General features: G+C 39.0%; 1 protein-coding gene across 17 annotated transcripts in view; it reads right to left on the bottom strand.

Annotated features, from left to right (window-relative positions):
• MBTD1 (mbt domain containing 1) overlaps positions 1-19,423 on the bottom strand; it is a 41,202-nt gene extending 21,779 nt beyond the window's left edge. The window contains exons 1-10 of one of the 17 annotated variants that reach the window (XM_075519021.1): positions 19,070-19,422; positions 16,797-16,985; positions 14,520-14,607; positions 10,499-10,700; positions 9,213-9,352; positions 8,248-8,362; positions 8,069-8,154; positions 2,273-2,390; positions 1,471-1,605; positions 902-990 (exon numbers count right to left, since the gene is read on the bottom strand). In XM_075519021.1, coding sequence (XP_075375136.1) covers positions 902-990; positions 1,471-1,605; positions 2,273-2,390; positions 8,069-8,154; positions 8,248-8,362; positions 9,213-9,352; positions 10,499-10,652 — 837 coding nt within the window. In that variant the 5' untranslated portion in view covers positions 10,653-10,700; positions 14,520-14,607; positions 16,797-16,985; positions 19,070-19,422. Of the gene's footprint in view, positions 1-901; positions 991-1,470; positions 1,606-2,272; positions 2,391-8,068; positions 8,155-8,247; positions 8,363-9,212; positions 9,353-10,498; positions 10,701-14,519; positions 14,647-16,796; positions 16,986-17,310; positions 17,359-19,069 lie in introns of all 17 variants that reach the window. The other 16 variants (XM_075519020.1, XM_075519019.1, XM_075519026.1 and 13 more) reach the window with 16 other exon arrangements.
• Positions 19,424-19,730: the final 307 nt, after the last annotated feature.

Raw genomic sequence — 19,730 nt, forward strand, 5'->3', positions numbered from 1 at the left:
AAAACAAACCTTCAACATTATTAAAGCTGGCCACTCACAAACATATTTCTTCATAATATACCAAAAAGAAACGAAGAGAATGGAAACAGATGTTAGTCTGCCCTGTGACAATTACAATCCATTTAAAAATCAGTATCTGTCACTTGCCATTTCCATTATGAAATCCCCAAAGTGTTGATATCTTGCCAATTTAATTTGGCTGCCAACTGAGCCAATTTTTAAATAGAAATGAACAACTACAGAAAGGTTTTTTGGTTTGTTTTTTTTTTTGTTTTGTTTTTGTTTTTAAATATTAGATGCAGTGTAAGACAACAAATAAGTCTCATACTCCTACTAAAAGCTATGTACCATCTCACAATATTAGTAAGTAAACTTACAGCACACTATACAGGCAGCTGCCACATTTAAAGACATGACTTAAAAGACAGCAAAAAAAAAAATCTATTCCAGAGCAGATGAAAAATATTAACGTTTAGAAGTATGTACTTTACTGTATCTAGATATGTGCTATATTAACACATTTTGTTCAGTTTCTTGAAATAGTGCGTGATAAAAATCATTCCTGAATTGGAAAAATCAGTTTTAATATTTTTTATGTATCACAGGGTAGCTTATTAGCACTTTTTTTTTTTTTAATTGGGGTATTTTAAAATTAAAATAGACTAACTAGTTCTTAAAGAAAATTACTTTCTGCTAGAGGAAACAGTTTTCCAAACACATACTGACAAGTGCGGACATAAACGGAGAAGAGAGATTCCAAGGAAAACTGTATTTAAGGGAAGAAACTACTATATCATCTTCACTATAAAAGGAACTAATGTGCCATTTTAAAATACTTCAGTTCTTCACATTGTGCTGCAATTTCGTTTACAGTACATCATTGATATTGCATCAGCCTTACCTTCTGAGAAAAGTCAGGAGGAAGTGTTTTGGCACCAGTAAGTCGTTTCACTAGAAAAGCTTTCCAGTTTGTGTATTTGTGTTGGATGGCTGTTGCAAATGAAGGGGAAAAAATAAGCCACTGATTTTTAATTGTGTCCGTTAGAGACAATATTAGAGTCTGGAATATGTAAAGAAGAAATCCCAGATGACTGTTAAAAAGCCTGGATTACAATAATGACAAAAACCTCTTTAGAGAATGAATGCTACCCAAGATTAAGTTTATGGGTATGTCAGGGCAAAGAATTTAATAACAAAATATAAATAAAATCAGTGCATGTTCACATCACTGGTTAGCTAACTGCTTCCACCTTCATCTTAAAAACTTAAAAAGTCACATCAGATGGGCTACTCCAAGAAACATGTTCAGCATCAGTCAAGTCCTTATTTTTCCAAAAGTTAAAATGAGTTATTCAAAACTGTTGGAAGAGTTGCTATGGTAAAAAAATACTTTGATATCTGAACCATGAGCAAATGTAGTTTAATAAAGACAGACTTCTATATCAATCAGTAAGGCTACTATTTACATACTTCGAGGAGGGACTAAGGGCTTCCCACTGGTTGCACACCAACCAACTGGGTGGATGTCAGACCCACAAACGTTGCACCAGAAGTCAAGACTTGAATCATTTTCAAAGCCTTCGTACCTTAGCAGAGCATTGTAGCCTGAAAGAAAGCAATCCCATTTAAAAAAAGACAAAAATTAAACAAGATTATGAAAGATCTATTAATATTTCTTTACCAATCATAACGTATATTATGTTGGATTTTCTAGACTAGAACTTTTTAATAGAACATTATTCTTAAGTGACAGTGCTGCATGTTATTAATCCACAGAATGGATTACTTTGATAAATGTGCATGTACTATCATGTAAGTCAAATTTTAATTAAAATTAAAATTCTTGAACTATAAACCTTTAGAAGTTATATGTAGGACGACAAAATTAATTATCCACAGTATCTGCTTTTTTATATCTTAGCTAGGCGACCTTGAATTTTTAACTTTACTTTTAACCAAGAAAAGTGATTTGTATAACGAGGCTTACTTGCTAGCTATTATATAATTTCCTGTCTCTTCATTCTGCACTGTTCTTACTGTACTCTGAGGCAATATTAAAAAAACCCACAAACAGGCATTCTCAAGCTTCACTGAAACCACTGTAAAACAGTGTAACATAGTGATAATGCTAAAACATATAACCTATTGACACAGCTCTCACAACTTAACCAGTGTCAACATTCTACTAACCAGGTGACCACTGACTAAATTATTAGCTCTCTTCACACAGTTATTTTGATTATTTTAATACTTTCAACTAAAATATATTCACCTGCTAATTTTACAATTCCAGCTATCCAGAAGACTTTGGTAGGTAGGCTGCAGTCTGTGTTTGGAACCTCCACTCGCACTCCTTCTGAGATATCACCCCAGCATGTCCCCATAGGTGCCTATCATTTAAGGTAGGGGGGGGAAAAGTCACCAGTTCACCACATGAAAATAATTTTTTTTTTGTTATATTAGTGTTTTACAAGCAACTTAAAAAGACAAAACCATCAATACACAGGATGAGACATAAGCATATGTTTAGAAAAGTCATTCATGAACACCTACTTTGGTTTTGATTTGAACCTTATGTGTAGTATTGTAACTGTATACAACTATTACTGTGTGTTTCCTGCAAAAACTATAGGATTCCAAGTTTAAAAATCTGTAAAGCACAAGCACAAATTGCATATACTCACAGGTCAGCTTTATTCTACTATGTTTCAACTAGGTGCAAGCTACTGATTTTAGTGAGAACAGTGTAATTCCTCTGCACTTCTACTTGCAAGAAAATTGTGGTACTTTAAATTCATACCTGTACCACAGACATTAAAATCTTTACATTCTGTAAATCAGAAACGTTCCGGAAAAAATGCCTAAAAGTTATTTCTTGAATCTATTCCGATGATTTATTATGGTGGGGTTTATCACCCATGGGTTCGCATCCTCTCAGAGGAACAGACTTTCATATCAACTGCAAGAGATCATTCCATCAAGCAAGCACAAAGAATAGAAGGCTGAGTGGCACCTTTTTAATGAACACCAAAAGGAAGTGCACAGCTAGATTCCTCACACACTGTCCCGAAGGCTTAGACTAATGTGTTAGTAACAAAAATACAAGCTTGATGAACTATTAAGGGCTTGGGGAAACTGGAGATAAAAATTACATTTAGTTTGCTATCTCAAGAACAATGTTTTGTTGAACAGAGCATCATGAAAAGATAGTCAAAGACGGTATTGTAGAGATATCAGAAATGCACAGAGCTGAAGAATCTAAAACGTTAAAAGTGACTCAACTGAAGTTATATTGGTAACGAAATAGAAAATGACTCAGTCTACATTAAACTAGAGATGACCAGGAAGGGAAAGATTTGGATCTGGGGTGTTTTAGAACAACAGTCATATCAATTCTAAGGTGTTCTGAGAAAAAAATTCTTATCAGTTCAGAGAATATCCAGGTATCACAGGGACAACTGAAGGGACCCTCTGGTTCTGTACCGTAGTGGGCAGACAGTATTCTAAGGTTGTGTCTCATTTACAAAGCTCTTTGCAAACAGAGAACTTATCAGCTCAGTGGGAATAGCCTCCAACTTCACAGAATTTTGGCTGAGCCCTGCATGTGAAGAAAGTTGGATTAATTCTGAATGACTGGAAATCACGATACTGGAATTTTGCTGGCAATCAGCAATAGCCAACTAACAGCACTAAAAGCCAAACTTATCTTAAAAAGGGATACTCTTCACTAGTAGAAATACTTGAGGCTAGGCATGCAAAACTTAAAACTAGTTTTAACTATTAAAGGAAAAATAAGTTATTGCAAGCATGGCAGTTTCTTATTCTTGAAGCCTGGTCTCTTCATGTTCTGCTATGTCCCATCTACACCAGTCTAGACTGCAGAGCTCTTTTCTGTCATCTGGCAGACAGAGAAAAAAACAGCTTGAAAGATGATGGCTTATTTTCACACACAAAATATGCAGATACAGCTTCTTAATCAAGTCCTATTACATAGTCGCGATCATCTCTAAATTGACATGTAGCTTTTTGAATTGAATTGGGGTGATAAACTTTTCAAACTGCATATTTTAGTAAATCTTGTTGCATTGTATAGAGATACAGATGAGGCCAAACAATCAAAAACGGCAGTGCTGAATAATTTCATAATCCAGCTGCACTTAATTGAAATATATTTTACTGCCTGTGCATCTATTCAGTTGATTCAGAGAGAAAAGTATATCGAAACACTTCTCACATCAACTGGTAATGGAAACGTCACAAATTTTTATTTCTAGAATGTGGATTGGTATAGAGGGAAATAGCAGAAAGTTAAATTTGTCCTTGTCTGTGAAAATATTGGTTCTGCTAGTTCTCCTACACCAATCCATATGGCTCACCCTTTAGAAGAAGGACGCCATCCTGTGTAGCATCACTACTGAAATGCCAGATAACATTACTGTCCTGAAGCGATGGTTTACAGTATACCTGGTATACTGCACCATCTTTTCCTTTTTCACTCATTATGAATATTCTTAAGGGAGGAAGACTGGATAAACCAGGGCTGTAACAGCCACCTTCCTTCATGTCTTCTCTGTCTTCATCTGATTAATCAATCAGTGTTTGCACAGTGCTTTGAAAAACTCAAAGCACTATGTAAGTGTTAAGTCTTATTCATCTGCTGGCTGGAAGGGTAACTCTGAAGTCTGGATTGGCATTGTGTGAACTAGCAGAACCATAATTTACAGGTAAGAACAAATTTACCTTTCAGACTCATGACGAAGAGATCCACTTCATGTCACTCCCAAACAAGGAAGATCTGGTTCATCGCTTCCTGCTCCGGGAGATGACTTGGGAGGGTTTATCTGTGAGCTGCAGCTGCCTTCTCTGCAAGGTAAGTTGCAATCAGGAAGGTCCTGTTTGACAGGAGCACCTAAAGGCTGAGTATCCCCACATGCCTGGCTGAACAAAGATCTGGTGGGTTAAATAACTGGCTTTAAAAGTTTTGGATGGCACCGACATTGCCATGATTTCAGACTTGAAACTAGAACCAGGATTTTAATGGCAAAGCGATGCTACCAATTCCTGAAGCGTAAGGATACTATGCTGATACCTTGTGTGCAAACAGTACCCCCACAAAAGGTAATGCCAGAGAAGACAATGTGCAAAACGGTTGAAAATAAAAAGTTCAAGGCAAAGCACTGCCACCTAGTGTAAAATCCTGGAAATGCTTCCTTCGAGCAAATGATTTGTTTATTTATTTATTTTAATAACAAAAGAAACCAAAAGAATGAAAATATTTCAGCTCAGAATAAAATTAAACTGGAAGAAAGGCTAAAAAATTCTTAATTTCAGAAAACGTGCATCTCAGTAGCAAGAGAGTAGAAAAGAATAATTACTATTAATTGTGCATTAAGTTGTACATTAAGTAGTACTGACAAACAACTCAAAGCACTGTATTTGCTTTCATTTCTAGGAATAATTTGAGCTAATAAAAACAAATATAGAAAAAAGTAAAAACTGTTTAGAAGAAAATGACATTGGAATGCAGGTTAGCAATGAGCACATTGTATGTTACTAAGCTATAACACAATATTAAAAACATTAATTTAAGATTTTTTCCTCCTTGCATCAGCTACTGCAGTATGTCTGATTAACACAGTTCGACAAAAAAAAGCTGCAAGGTGCACAAACGGTAACTCTGGCTTTGTCACAGGCTTCCTATACGACATAAACCAAAGCAGCTTCTCTACTTCAGTTTACTGAACTATAAAGTGGGCATAGTTGTACTACTGTTGGCTAGTGAGTTTCATCAGTGTTACTCAACACTCAAGTCTGGAATGAAGGTAACAGGGAAGGACAAAAGCCACATTAAGGGCACCAAAAGACTTTGAAATTAGTTCTTCTCATACACAGAGATAAAGCAAACTTCAAGATTTAAATATTTTCATTCTAAAACATAACTGTTTTAAATTGAAGAGGAAATAACTCCCCAGGCAAAAAAAAAACCCCAAACAAACAAACCTGGGAAAATTACATCAGACCTGAAATACTGACATATGCCAGGTTATTAAATAATCAATAATCCAAATCCCACATCTTCCAATTCCCTTAAATTTCCTTTAATATTGATCCCAATGTTCCCTATCAAATATCCATACAGATATACCCAGTATAACAAGATACATATTTTATCTAATAACAAATTTAAGGGTAGATATGTCATGATTTTACTGTCAATTTAAAACTTTTATTTTGAACAGAGTAAGCTTTATATATTCAATCCTGTGGACACACACAACATGTGCATGGAATCCATAATACGGATGGTAAACAAACATCCACTAATGCAAACTTTTCATATGAATCAAAGCAATATAGTACACAGAAAACAGCAATAATCTTTCCAGACAGACAAGAGTATTGTTTCTTTTAGTTATCAAGAGAGAGCGGGGGAGAGAGCGAGAAGGATCTAACAAGATACTACTAATGTGTTTTCAGATTCTGACTGGTTTAAATAATATATTTTTCAAGGACATAATTACAGTGAAACTAAATGCAAATCACACCCTTGTAACACTAACTAATGTCCACCAAAGAAGTATAAATCTCCAAAGGAGACTGCAGGAGTTGCATTTTACTTGTATAAAAAAGGAAAAGGAGGACAGAAAAGAAACAACATTCAGGCTTAGAAACACTGTTGCCATGTAGCTTGTGAAAATTTTCAAGGTAAAATGTGAACATTAGTATTGTATCTGTTCGCATTATTGGTGTACCATTCAACTTAATGAATGAAGCAGTTAAGAAAGGAAGATATAACTCCTTTTAATATAGAATGTTACAGCATAATTTACAAGTGACCTAACTATTCTAGCTGTATCTTAAGGATGCCACACATCACGAAGCATTTGTTGTTATAAGAGCACAGCCCACATCATCAAACAATACCTTTTGATATGTACTTCTGACATTACTTATTATAGCACATAGGTAACTGTGAAAGCAAAGTGCAAACATGCTTACATAAGCACGTGGAATTCGATACAAATTCACAAAGCTATACTAATGCAAGGCTCTGTTCTGGGCAATAGTTAAGGCCTCTAAGAATAAAGGGTGCTATTCAGAAAGTGCCAACTGCCAAGAGCCCTCAACTCCTACTGATTTATGAGTTGACAGGGCTCAGCATGAATTCCATGACTGGACAGAAAATATGTCTCTCTTCTCCCTTATGGACAACTTCCATGAAACAAAATGTTTGTTTTGATTGCAATTTTCATCAGATTTGCAATTTTGAGAAAAATAAAACTTTTGTAAGACTTTTGTAAACATTTCAGCTTCCCAAATAAAAAAAAAAAGTACGCTGAGAAAACACTGTCAGAAAATTTTTACTTAAGAGACAGAAAATACTGACAGTATTTTAAATGAGATCTCATAATTGGAATTTAACCAACACATTAAAGACAGATGCTGCTAAATATTTTCCTCGTCCCCTAATTACATTCCGTAATGACTGAGAACTTCTTGTTCGGAATTCTTGTAACTCCAATACAAAGAAAATCAACCTCTTTAATTTCAGATTTATACAAAACCTCCATTTTCCTCTGTTTCTACATTACCTGGCAGCACAACTGACAGGGAGAATCTGACTAAAAATTAAGAAAAAAAATAATCCCAAGTCCAAATATGTGACCAAAAGATCAGTTCAACATAATGGAGCAAGCCTGACTCAATCTAAAAAGCCTTTTGTAACTTTTTCTAATATTGCATGACCTGGTTGGTTTGATACTCGATGATTTTGCACCCTGAATGTGAGAAAAATAATTTCACAAGTGTTTAAGAGTCCTCCTTTTACTTTTTTCTTTGTTTATGAGAGCAACTGATAGCGTTCAGATTGGTTTTAAAGGACAGATAAAAACAAACATACCTATCTAAAAAGTAGGCATACTAACACAGTTTACAATGTAAGTTTCATAGTCCAAGGCCATGAAACATATTTGGATATAAATGTTTTGCAAAAATGAATTCAAGAATTAACATGGACTCTCTCTCATGCACACACACAACAGGATAGCACATATTGAAAAATACTTACGTGTTTAAAACAGGTAACAGGAGCTGCTGTAAAGCTATTGCTATTGATGTAGTTACCCCAGCTGAAACCTTCCACAGGGACAGCTGCTAAGAGAAAGTTATTTTATTTAGGAAGCTGCTAATGAGCCACAAATCTTGTATTACCAAGAATTTGTTAAAGCTCTGTTTATATGCCATTACCTGCTTTAGTCTTTGCCTGGTTTTGTAAAGTTGCTTGGTACTGAGCATATGCTGCTAATTTAGCCACTAAAGGTTGTTTTTGTAGAACTTTAGCCTTCTTTGTCGGAGGTTTACCCTAAAACAAAAAAGCTAAGTAAATAAAGTCTTTCCAAACTCCCATCAGGAAATTTCCATAGGTCTGTAGTATATCTCTGGTATATTTAACTAAAATTAGAACAACACTGAATGGAAGTTGACTAAGTATCACAAAACTACATGCAATATTAAATAAATTTAAAAACCAGTAGCAAAGAATGTCCAAAAGATGACTTTTGTACTAGTATTCCAACTTGAACAGCATTATAGATTCATTGTTGTTTACCTGAAAAAAAGATATTTTATAAGCAGGTCAAAAGGAAGAACTTTTAATCTAATTTATACCAATGCAATTTCTTGGCATTTGTTGCAATGAATGTGAGATAGGATATAATGATATTTCCTGACATTTCTATCTCTTTTCTTCAATGTTACAAATATACCTTCATTTGATACCTTCATTCATTTGATTAATATTTTAAGTGAAGAGACCAAAACCCATTTTGCAAATCTATATAGTTCAGAAAACCCTCAAAACCAAAACACAACAATGCTAAATAAACCTTTATGCTCTCTAAAGCCAGAAAATATCTTGGGTATGAGATGCATGGAATTTCAAGTCACTACATATGTAGACTGAAGATTTTTCCTGATCTTTTTCTTGCAGAAGGGCCACTGCAGCAGAAATAAAATAAGGAGTCAGTATGCTCTGGAATTTGCTCTGCTGAGCAAAGTAATTTGTTCATGACTGATACAGTTCTGAGTTCTGGCTTACAAAATCATTCATGTGAAAATTTTAATGTGTTACGAAACTTGACTTATCTTAAAACATCATGCAAGTTTTACAAACACAGACTACAATAAGTATATAAAGAAAATGGTGTCTGTACCGCTACCTGAAGTCTGGCCAGAATGCTGGCCTTCTTGGAGTTTGATGAATAGCTTCTAGAGCATGACACACTGCAGAAGCGTTTTGTTTTAGAGTAAAAAGCGTCACGGACACCAACCATTCCACACATCTCGCATGTAGCTAATCAGAGGAGAGAAAAAACCAAATGTTAAGAGTGTAATAGAGACTTCAGTAAAAATTCGGAACAAAGACAACATAAGGAAGGTCCTGTAGGTGGCACCGCCAAACAGTTTCTTAGGGTTTGACCCCAAAGAGAATTGCATAGAAAAGTAACTTAAAATAAAAATACCACCACAAATGCCAGTGAAATACTAAGAACCTCAAGTTCATTGGTGAAAGGGTGCCTCTTTTCTGCTCCCTATTAATTTTACCACTGGCAGAAGTGAATGACCCAGCTAAATCGGCTAAAGCAAATTTCTGTGTTTTCATGGTTCTCAAGGAAATGTCTGCTTTGAAGCTGGGCCTGCCAATCTTGATTTCCTCTAATATTTAATACTTCCGACCTGAAATAAAACCAGATCTCTTTTTTAAATCATAAATTACTATAGCCAAAGTACCCCAGCCCACCAATATTCTCTTCTAGCTTTGAGGTTGACAGCATCACCCACTGAGCTGTTCCATGATGAATAAGAGTTTGTGACCAACTTATGCCAATGAGACAGTATCAAGATTTTACCCACAGAGAGCTCTACTAGTCACCAATGATTTTGGCTAAAATACTTTTTCCCCCGATGATAAAAGCAATCTCTCCTTTTTTTATTTTTTCCCAGTATACTCTAGCTCACAGCTTGTGGGTAGTGAACAGGTATACACTGACAGGCTTTATACAGTAGCAGTAATGAAGTTTTCCTAGTATAGGAAGAAATATATTTTAATATATTGTATCTATAACATAAAAGGTAGAGAGAATACATGCCCAAGTGTAGATAGAACATGCTGACATTTTCCTCAAAGCTCAAAGCATAAAAACAGTGTACATGAGAAGAGACACATGCATATGCATATATATACAACACACATTTGATGGGCGGGTGGATGTTCCCATACTATTTCTTTCCTGACAGCAAGATTCAAAAAATCTATCTTATTTCAGTTTAGCAAAAACCAAACAATTCCCCCCTCCCAAAACAAACCAACCCCAACCCTTCAGCTGTTTTGGTCCTTTTTCAATTGGGACCAACATTTGGGATTGGACCCTCACATCCCACAGCACAGGCTAAAAAACATGACTATCAAACTCTTTGTACTCATGCACCACATACTTACCCATGCCAGATTTGCCATCTGGATAAGTATAGACCTGTCCATTGTTCTTTATAATTGGGAGACTGGATGGCAAAGGAGCAACCTCCTCTTCGCTCTCATCTGAACTGGAGCTGCTGCTGGTGTCTTCACTACAACTATCATAACCGTCAAACATCCCGAATGAATCACGTCTTTTCCTTTCTGCTCGTGAAGTATGTTCTGTCTAAAAATTAAAAACAAACAACAAAAACCCCAAAGAATAGCAGAGCATTCTGAACACAAATATTTCAAAGTCAAGCTTAAAAAGTTTCAAAGGTCAAAGTCAGCCTTCAAAAGAAGATGTACTAGCAAACTGCTTTATCAGCACAGAGATATGAGCCATATATTGCCAATTAAATTAGTACTGGTATAGTCAAAACTAACCAATTTTGGTATTGTGATATACAGGAAGAAAAATCTCTATCACAATCCACTGAGAATACACAGTAGCAAGTCCATACATTTCTTTTCTTGGTCTCTTCAGAGTTCATTAAACCTGATGTGCTGAATAATGACAGCCACACAGATCTTATATGCAAATGAGCACATTCCAGATGGCTGCAGCCAATTTCACTAAAATTCATTCATTTGAGAAAGCTGGGCAGAGAAAAGACAGTTCAACCAAGAGGGCACTTATTCCACAGGAACAAAAATGAGAGTATATCTGTGCTCTCATTGGCTTGTGGGGTTATCGATAAACCACTCAGCTTCCCTATGATTCAGCTTGTCACGTGTGAAACAGCAATACCTCTCTACCTCACAGGGATGTTCTGAGGATTAATACATTAACAATTATGAAGAGCTCAGTTACTATGGCAATAGGGTCTGTATAAATGCTACAAGATAGAAAGGTGACTAATTTGCCACTGTCATATACAAAAACTTGTTACATAATAGTTTTCCTATAACCAAAAAATCTGAGGTCAAATAAAAACATACAATTTTGAAGAAGCATAACAGTTAAGCAATTTCCAGCACAGACATTAAAGAACTATAAGCAATAGATTAACTGATGTCTTTTTTCTGATGCACATCCAATACATGCATTTTAATACAGCAACAATTTTCATTTTATTAATATCTTACACAGCTCTACTGAAACAAGGCTACTGCTATGTGAGCTGCCCTCATTAAGCTAAAAAAAAAAATAAATTTCAAAGTATTTCCATTATCCTTAACAGTATCTACTAAGTTTGAGAGGAAATAACAGATAAAGAGAAGACAAAGAAAAATTCTGCAATAGAAGCACAAGTTAGGAAAATGAAGTACAGCCAAGAAAATAGAAAACATATTAAGAAAGCCTTTGCCTCTAATTCCTAATTCCTTTTCCAAGAGTTAATTTTATTTAAGTCATTGCAGACAGAAAAATAATAATATGTGATCAGACTTTTTCTTCTTAAATTGCATTTGGATTCATAGCTTTAAGATTTCATCACAGTAATTCCCCAAATCCCTTTCCTAGAGAGTATATGCCTGAACATCTTTATTGTTGGATCTCATCCGAGCCTTTTTCTGCCATGCTATCCCTTTATTATAATATTCTCTATTCTCCTTTGCAATCTGACTAAATCCTATTATGGAAGGATTTCCTTATAGTTAAAAGGGAAAACTGATTTCCACACTGACCCAATCCTAGCATCCAATTAAAAAAAAAAACAAACCCAACAACAAAAACCAAAACAACAAACAAAACCCAGTAAGCACAAAAGGTTATGCCATAAGGTAAACAAATTTAAAACACTTAAAGCAGCTCTGAAACAAAACAACAAAAAAAGTCAGTGTAATGTTAAATATGCACACATTCCTCAGCCAACAACTCAAAATTATATTAAAACCAATCAAAGCTTAGGACAGGGTATAACTTGACAACTCCTTGAAGGAACTGACATCTGCCTGAAGTAGCTAGGGTAACAGTCGCAATCATTAGAGGAAACACTGAGCGACGACAGAACAAAACCTAGGCCTGACCTGCACTGGTAACAAGTCTTACCTGTACACTATTACTGATGCTATTTAGCCAACAAGATGCAAGATCAGTTATTTGTTTGTGTGTGCACGTGTGGGTAGATTAAGGCAGAAGTTGAGCACAACGTTGCCATGGATACAGTGTTCTGCAAACAGTGCCAGTAATTTACAGATCAGAACACGAAGACTAGTCATCTTCCTCAAGATTTCATGTACTCCTTAATGTCTCACAATATTTAACTTTCCTTGACCACAGTCTCCACTAAGAAATAAAACGCAATACCATATTAACCATTCGCAACAGTAATACCAGAACACCATGAAGCCTTCTAGTATTATGGAGAGATATTAGTGGTGCTTCAGAGCCCACAGGCAGGATCTCCTTCCTCATTCACTTATCCTCCATAAGTCAGCTGATGTGATTTCACTGAGAGATTAGGGCCTGTCCCACATAAAGGAGGACTTCAACCCTTTAGTGGAGGCTGCAGGAAAAGGTAGTCTCGGGACACCCCTTTTCCATTCCAGACTGGAGAACTCTGGACCCACATGGCAGTTCTGCTTTGCCCAGTACTCTGCTGGCAGAGGTCCGAAATGCTGCAGCAGCTCAGAAGAAGGGAGAGAAGTGCAGCCCATTCCCAGTCCCTCTGACTCGCAATGCTACAGTACAGAAACTCTGCAGCCAGCACTGCTCCCACTGCAAGGGAAGGTGAAAGAAGACATGGGAGGTTGGAGGCAAGATGAAGGACCAGCGGCACAGAAGGGAAGACAGGCTGCTCTAGGCAAGTTGAAGCATGGTGCAAGATCACAATTGCAGATACAATAGCACAGCTGGCTCTTTTTTTTTTGTTGTTCTTCTTTTGCATCACATATATTTAGAACCTCAATATTACTACCAAGCCCTCTTTGCCAAAATAGCCACAGATGAGAAAGAAAATATTTCCACTTTCTATGTGGGAAGTTGGGGACTCTACTAAGAAAATCATTATTCAGCATTATATGCGTTCCTAAAGAGCAGTCAAGTTCGTTGAGTTTAACTACACTGTCAAAACAAGTCTCATATATCACCTTTCCATTTACTTTATATTTGGCCAAATTGTCCCAGTTCAAAGTTATGAGCGATTCAAAACAGCAGCTTTGCTTATTGTTTTAAAATAATACTGTAGTTTTTATGAAACATTTTTATCCAAGCTTTTGCCAGAAGATGACCATGTTTGCCAGACAATTTACGTAGAACATTCTTAATGTTCATTTATAGTTGCTATATGGATTGTAATTCTGGGGAAACTACTCAAAATATGTTTTGTGAGACTTGGAAAAGGTACAGTTTTGCAACAAAAAAATACAAAGTACTTTGTGCGCAGAAGTAGGTGGAAGTTAGGGAAGATGATATGCAAATACCTATGCTGGAATTTTGTTAGAGCATATCAAAACATTTCTATTTTGATAATAAACACCACTAAGGTTCTTTTTAACCCATGTTGAGAGACAGCATTTGTAGAAACAAGCGAACAACACAAGGAATCCCTGATAACCCTTCCTGGAGAACTTAGAGGTCCCTATTCGTTTGCAAACCCCGTCTAACATCTGAAACAGAAAAGAGCTGGGGTATAACTCTGAACTCAAAGGTCAAAAAAGGCATCCTTACAACAAGGACAATACACGTCTCAGACAGAACCATAACTGAGATAAAGCAGCTGCTTCGGTAACAGCAGCAGCCTGCAATTCCTGCTGAGTTCTTGCAAGTGATGAGCAACAGTGTGCCTTATCAGCTGACTAGGAATATCTTGTCTGTCTGACAAAAAAGCACCTCACCATGGTAGCTACAGGGCCTCTATGAACGGAAGCCTCAGAAAGAACAGCTTACTACTCTGCAAGGTGTTCCCACTGAATTTTGAGTCACTGTCCATGACAATGCAGTCCTTCACCCAAAAAAGCTACCGGAGGCTAACAGTAGTAGTAACTTGATCTAACAGTTACAATCATAGTAAGATCAATGCATGCTTCACAACACAGGCATACAAAAAAAAAAGTTTCCTACTCTCAGAAGTGTAGTCAATCAGGAGCTGGTAGAAGGTCAGGACTTAGGTAAAGTTGATAAGGGGGATTCAGACTGGAACGCAGAATGTCTAATAAAAAAATTATTGTCCTTGGGAGTGAAACACATCCTGGAGAAATATGTAAGCTAATTAAGATATTTTGGGAACAATCTGAAGCTACTAGTAGAAGTGTGATGAGAAACACCCTCACGTGAACTATTCTCATTATAATACTAAAAGTGACACCCCTTGAGCTGGAGACCCTGGCCCAAGCAGAGAGCCTCACCTTTGGGCATGCGCAGAATGCTGAAGTAGTACTGTAGCTTTAAGAGTAAGACAAGAAAATGTAGACCAATAGAAAACTGCTTTGTGTAATTACTTATGCATATGTATAACTAGACTGTATAAATACTGTACCTGTGTGAACGAGCGGTGTGCTAGCTTTGTGGAATTACCACCTAGCACCCGGTTTTGCACAAAACTTGAAACAAATCGGTATCTCGGCTCTGTGTGCGTATTGGGTATCGCACACCAGGTAACAAACTCCGTTTGAGAGACAACAGAAGCTGGATTAAGCACTAAAAAGTCATGCTGAGGAGGCTGTCTTTTCCTCAAAACTGAACAAGATCAATGTCCTTCACTTCTAACAAATGAGGGAATAGCATCCTGCCTATCTGCAAAACATGCTTTGAGCAAGAGTCTGGCTTACTCTAAAACTTAGAACCTTGTAGCTGATTAATACCAAAAGGGCAGTAGCTTAAGTAACTCCACCACTAAGAAAGAGTCTACTAGTACATTAAGCAGAAGCAATGCACAAACAAAAGAACAAGACAAACTTTTAGGCATACTGGCTAAGGCTTACTTTCCTAATGAGATTACCGGTTCCTCAACAGGAAAGATTTTTAGTCAGAGCAATACAAAGTCTAGGGTAAGCGGGACTGGCAAATAAGCCTGTACGACTATTTGCTTGGGGGTTTTCTTGCATACTTTTCTTTATTGAAGGGATGGGTGGAGAAAGGAACTGTTAAGAACTGCCTTCTTGTTCTGCCCAACTTCCCATTTTCCTGTTCTTCCTCTCCTCCCTGGGAATAGTTGGCAACAATGTATTTTTAAGAAATACCCTTAATTAACCATTACACAAGGCAAATGGCACGATAAAAGAATATAGTTAAGAAAACCGGTTTGCCTAAAAGCAGGAAAGCAACTCTAAACAAATATGAAAAATAACTAGTTTCTCACTCTCTTAACATATACTGTTATATACATACAGTTCAATTTGGTCAGCACATTATAGCATACATTCTTTGAGTGTAATAGCTACTCTTTCAGCATAAAAAGTTGGTCACAAAGGGTCAACAATGCATGGCCAAAACACAAAATAAAACTATTTAATGTTAATTAGACATCAAATACTTACTCAGGAAACTGCTTTGGTGTCTTGATGAAGACTATGCTCAACTACTGGCAAAATTTATGAGAAAATGTTTTAAATGTGAAAACTTGCTACAAAAAATACCCCACGATTAAGTAACCAAGCTTCTTGCCCCCAAATAAGTGCATCCTGGCCAAAGGAGGATTATCCAGAACAGTCACAGAAAGGTTTCAAACCACTCAAAATGGTTGTTGTTACTACTGAATCAATTTGGTGCTTGAATTCAGAAAGGTAGCAAATTAGAGCTTTTAGTAAAAGAGCTGTAGCTTAACAAAAGCCTCCCAGCACCTATACAGATAGGCATCACTTTCTAGATACAGATCTAACCCCCAGAAACATGACAAAAGTAGGGACAGATGGTATTTGAGGCCAAGGTCAACAATTAGGTCACCACAACCTTCAAGCCAAGGGTCTGTGACAAGACACATTTACTTTAATCACATATCCTTAACAGATCACGCATTTCCCATAGTGTATTTCCAAGTTGGTATTAAATTTGATGCACGGTTTTGTTTTCAAAAGTTCATTAATGTTTTATGCTACAAGCTTGGTTTTAGCTCCGGATGTTAGCATTAAGGAAACAAGACGATGGAACTAATTTATTACAACTGAATGTAAGCTGGCCAAAATAATTTACTGTAGTAATACTAGCTTGCCCCCTGTGGAACTGAAGTCTAATCGTGCCTCATAGCATGACAAAAAAAGAAAATTCAAACATGGTACCAATTTAAAGAAAACATACTTTCAGCTTTCATTAAAAACAAACAAACAAAAAAACCCCAAAGCTAAACATCTTGGGATTCCTGGAAATCAGAACCAAACTTACTTTTTTATATATGCAACTCACCTCTATCTGGAAATGTGCCTTCCACTCTTATTATAAGTAAAATCTCTGCTGGAAAATTACAGAAATGTTTTTTCCTGTCTCTTCATTTGCTATGTATGACAGCATTTTGTCTGAAGCCAGTTTCTGCTGTTTGCCAATGGTTTTGTCCATAGCCTCTTCCCCAGGGGGTTTCACACAAGAGGGGAGACTCTTTCATAAAAAAATATATCAAATTAGCAGGCAATTTTGGAGGGGGTGTGTGATGATTAATATGTGAAATATCTGAGTTTTGAGAAAACTGAAAATCTGTTACAAACTCCATTATGTTTCTACAAAGCCCTTAACAGGAGTATCTGGAAGAGGCAAATATTTCACTTTAAACACTGTGTTACCATTAAAAAAAAATTTAAATGTAAAAAACCAAAAACCAACAGCAACCCAAAACCAAAGTCTTCAACACCTGAATTCATTCCATGTGCTCAGAGCCAGATTCAGCAAAATATCACACACGCCCAGAGTGTACTGACTTACTTACCTGAGAAATGTAGGTATGCAGTAGCAGTTTGCAGAAGGTATCAAAAGCCTTGCAAAATTAAATCAAATTTTAGAAGGTAAGAGAAATGAAAGCCAAAGAGAGGGAACTTTTGTACATATTTGCATTACTGCCACAGTCATCTAGTTCCTTAGGGAACCACAATGAAGAGAATTCTTACTTTCAGTCTACGATCCTTTTGCACATGCACAAGCCTACACACTCTCAAGAACACCTGAACTATTCTTGTGGCATAAACAGTAACTTCCACATAGGAGAGTATATACCTCTGCTATGTTCCGTATAGCTTACACTACACACTTCCTCAAAATGATCTCTAGGCAGAAGCAACGAGTAAAGACTAACAACCTACCAAGTTTGATTGCTTTCTTAAAAGGAATATATTGTTTTAGTTCCCATTTAATGTTCCAGATTAGACTCTCTCATAACCTTTTTATTCCATTCCTTACAAGTCGAAATCAGATTGTTATAAACAAATACAACAAACAAGTAAGTAAATGCAGGTTCTCAAACCTGCAGAATAATCTTAATTTAAAATACAGAAGACTGCCCTGCAGCTTTCAGTTTTACCTGGTTTTAGATGTGAAAAATCACAAGGGCTGCCACCCACATTTTAAATCGTTATTTTAAAATTAATTACTTTTTCACACGCAGTAATTTCTACCGTAATCAGCATATGCTTTGCAGCAGGATTTTTTTATTTAAAGCCACACTGAACAGAAATTGCTACACTTTAACACATTTCCAGCAACAAGCTGAAACTGGTTTCACGGGTTTACTGCTCTTCACATTAAGAACAAAGTCACAATATAAACAGTCATAAAAATTACATGGGGGGGAACCTGGATGCAAAGAGTCCAAAACTTTTGAAGTGCTAATATTAAAGAATACTCGACAGCACTTAAAATGAGCACGACTAGAAATGTAAATCTTAAAGGCTTTAACAAGAGGAAGTTGCTGAAAGACCAGCACTTCAGCGGACCACTGCGAGAACGCGTACCCGAGTACGCCAGTATCGCTCTGTACGAGATAAGCTGAAACTTTTTACTACCGACCCTGACTGCCGGCAGGAAGGGGAGGAAGGAAAAAAAAAAAACAACCAACCCCCCCGGCCCGGGAAGGCCGGGGCAGAGCGCAGCGCTCCGCCAGCAGCCGCGATCACAACAAAGGGGAGCCGCCGCTGTCCGCCTCCACGTGCCCGCAGCTCTCGGCGGGTGACAGGCTTCGCAGCGCTGCCGGCGCCCACCCACGGCTCCCCCCGCGCCCCCCAGCCCCGGGGGGCCCCTCCGCCTCGGGCTGCCCCCGCTCCGCGGGACGGCTCGGCTCCGCGCGGCTACCCGCAATAAACTTTTCGCGACAGCACTCCGCAGAAAGCCAGCCCCGCTCCGCACCCCGCGGGCGGCCGGCACGGCGGAGCCCCCCGCCCCGGGCTGGCACCTCCCTCCCCCCCCCCAGCCGCGCCGTGCCGTCCCCCTCCCCGCCCCCACAAAAGCCGGAGGGTGCTGGGGCTGCTCCCCTCCCACACCGGTGCGGCCGCCGGCCTCCCCCAGCACAAGCACCGAGGGCGGCTGCTCAGCCCCCAGCCCCCCAACCCCGCCGCCTAAGCCCCCCTCCCCAGGGCTGCCCCCCATGCCCTGCCGCGGGCACCCCGCCGCTCCCCTCAGGCGCCGGGGGCCCCGCTTGCCCCTCAGCGGCGCAGCCCCCGCGGCGGCTGCAGCCTCCCCCGGGCTGCGGTACTCACCAGGTCCTTTGTGTTTTCCATCAGGCCCTCATGGGCAGGAGACGCCCGCTGCCTCTGCCCCCTCCCCTCGGCTCGGCCCCCTCCGCCTGCCGCCTCCCCCTGCGAGGGGCCGGGCCCGGCGGGGCAGGAGGCGGCCTGGAAAGTTCAGCCTCTCACCCAGCCGGAGAAAGAAACCCAACTCCCTGCGCCGGGATATCAACAACATTAGCATAACGCCTCATGCGCACGCGCAGCGCCCGGCCCACCGCGCGCCCTCATTGGGCTCCCAGCTGTTTGGGGCTTCCTCGCTCGCCGTACCCCCTCTGGGGGAAACCATTCGGAAACGGGGGGGCTCAGCGCCAGGGTAGAGGCTAGGGGATAAAAGCAGCCTCGCCGTGGCTCGCTTTGCCTTTCGGTGGATGACGGCACGCGCGGGACGGCCGCTGGGCCGCCAGCGAGGGGCGGTTGTTGTCACACGGGGCGCGGAACCCCTCTGGGCGCGCAATGGAGGGGCCCAGCCATGGGCCGCGTCACGTGGAACGCGGGGTGGGGGGAGGGGGAAAAGGAAGGCAAAGAAAGGAGGTCACGTGACAGTGTCTTGTGGAAAGTGGCCGGGTCACGTGGGATAGCGAGGGGCAGCAGCGCGAGCCTATCCCGCTCGGGGGGCGGGGCAAGGAAGGCG

Source organism: Mycteria americana, chromosome 16 (genome assembly GCF_035582795.1).
Source record: "Mycteria americana isolate JAX WOST 10 ecotype Jacksonville Zoo and Gardens chromosome 16, USCA_MyAme_1.0, whole genome shotgun sequence".
Taxonomy (NCBI): Eukaryota; Metazoa; Chordata; class Aves; order Ciconiiformes; family Ciconiidae; genus Mycteria; species Mycteria americana.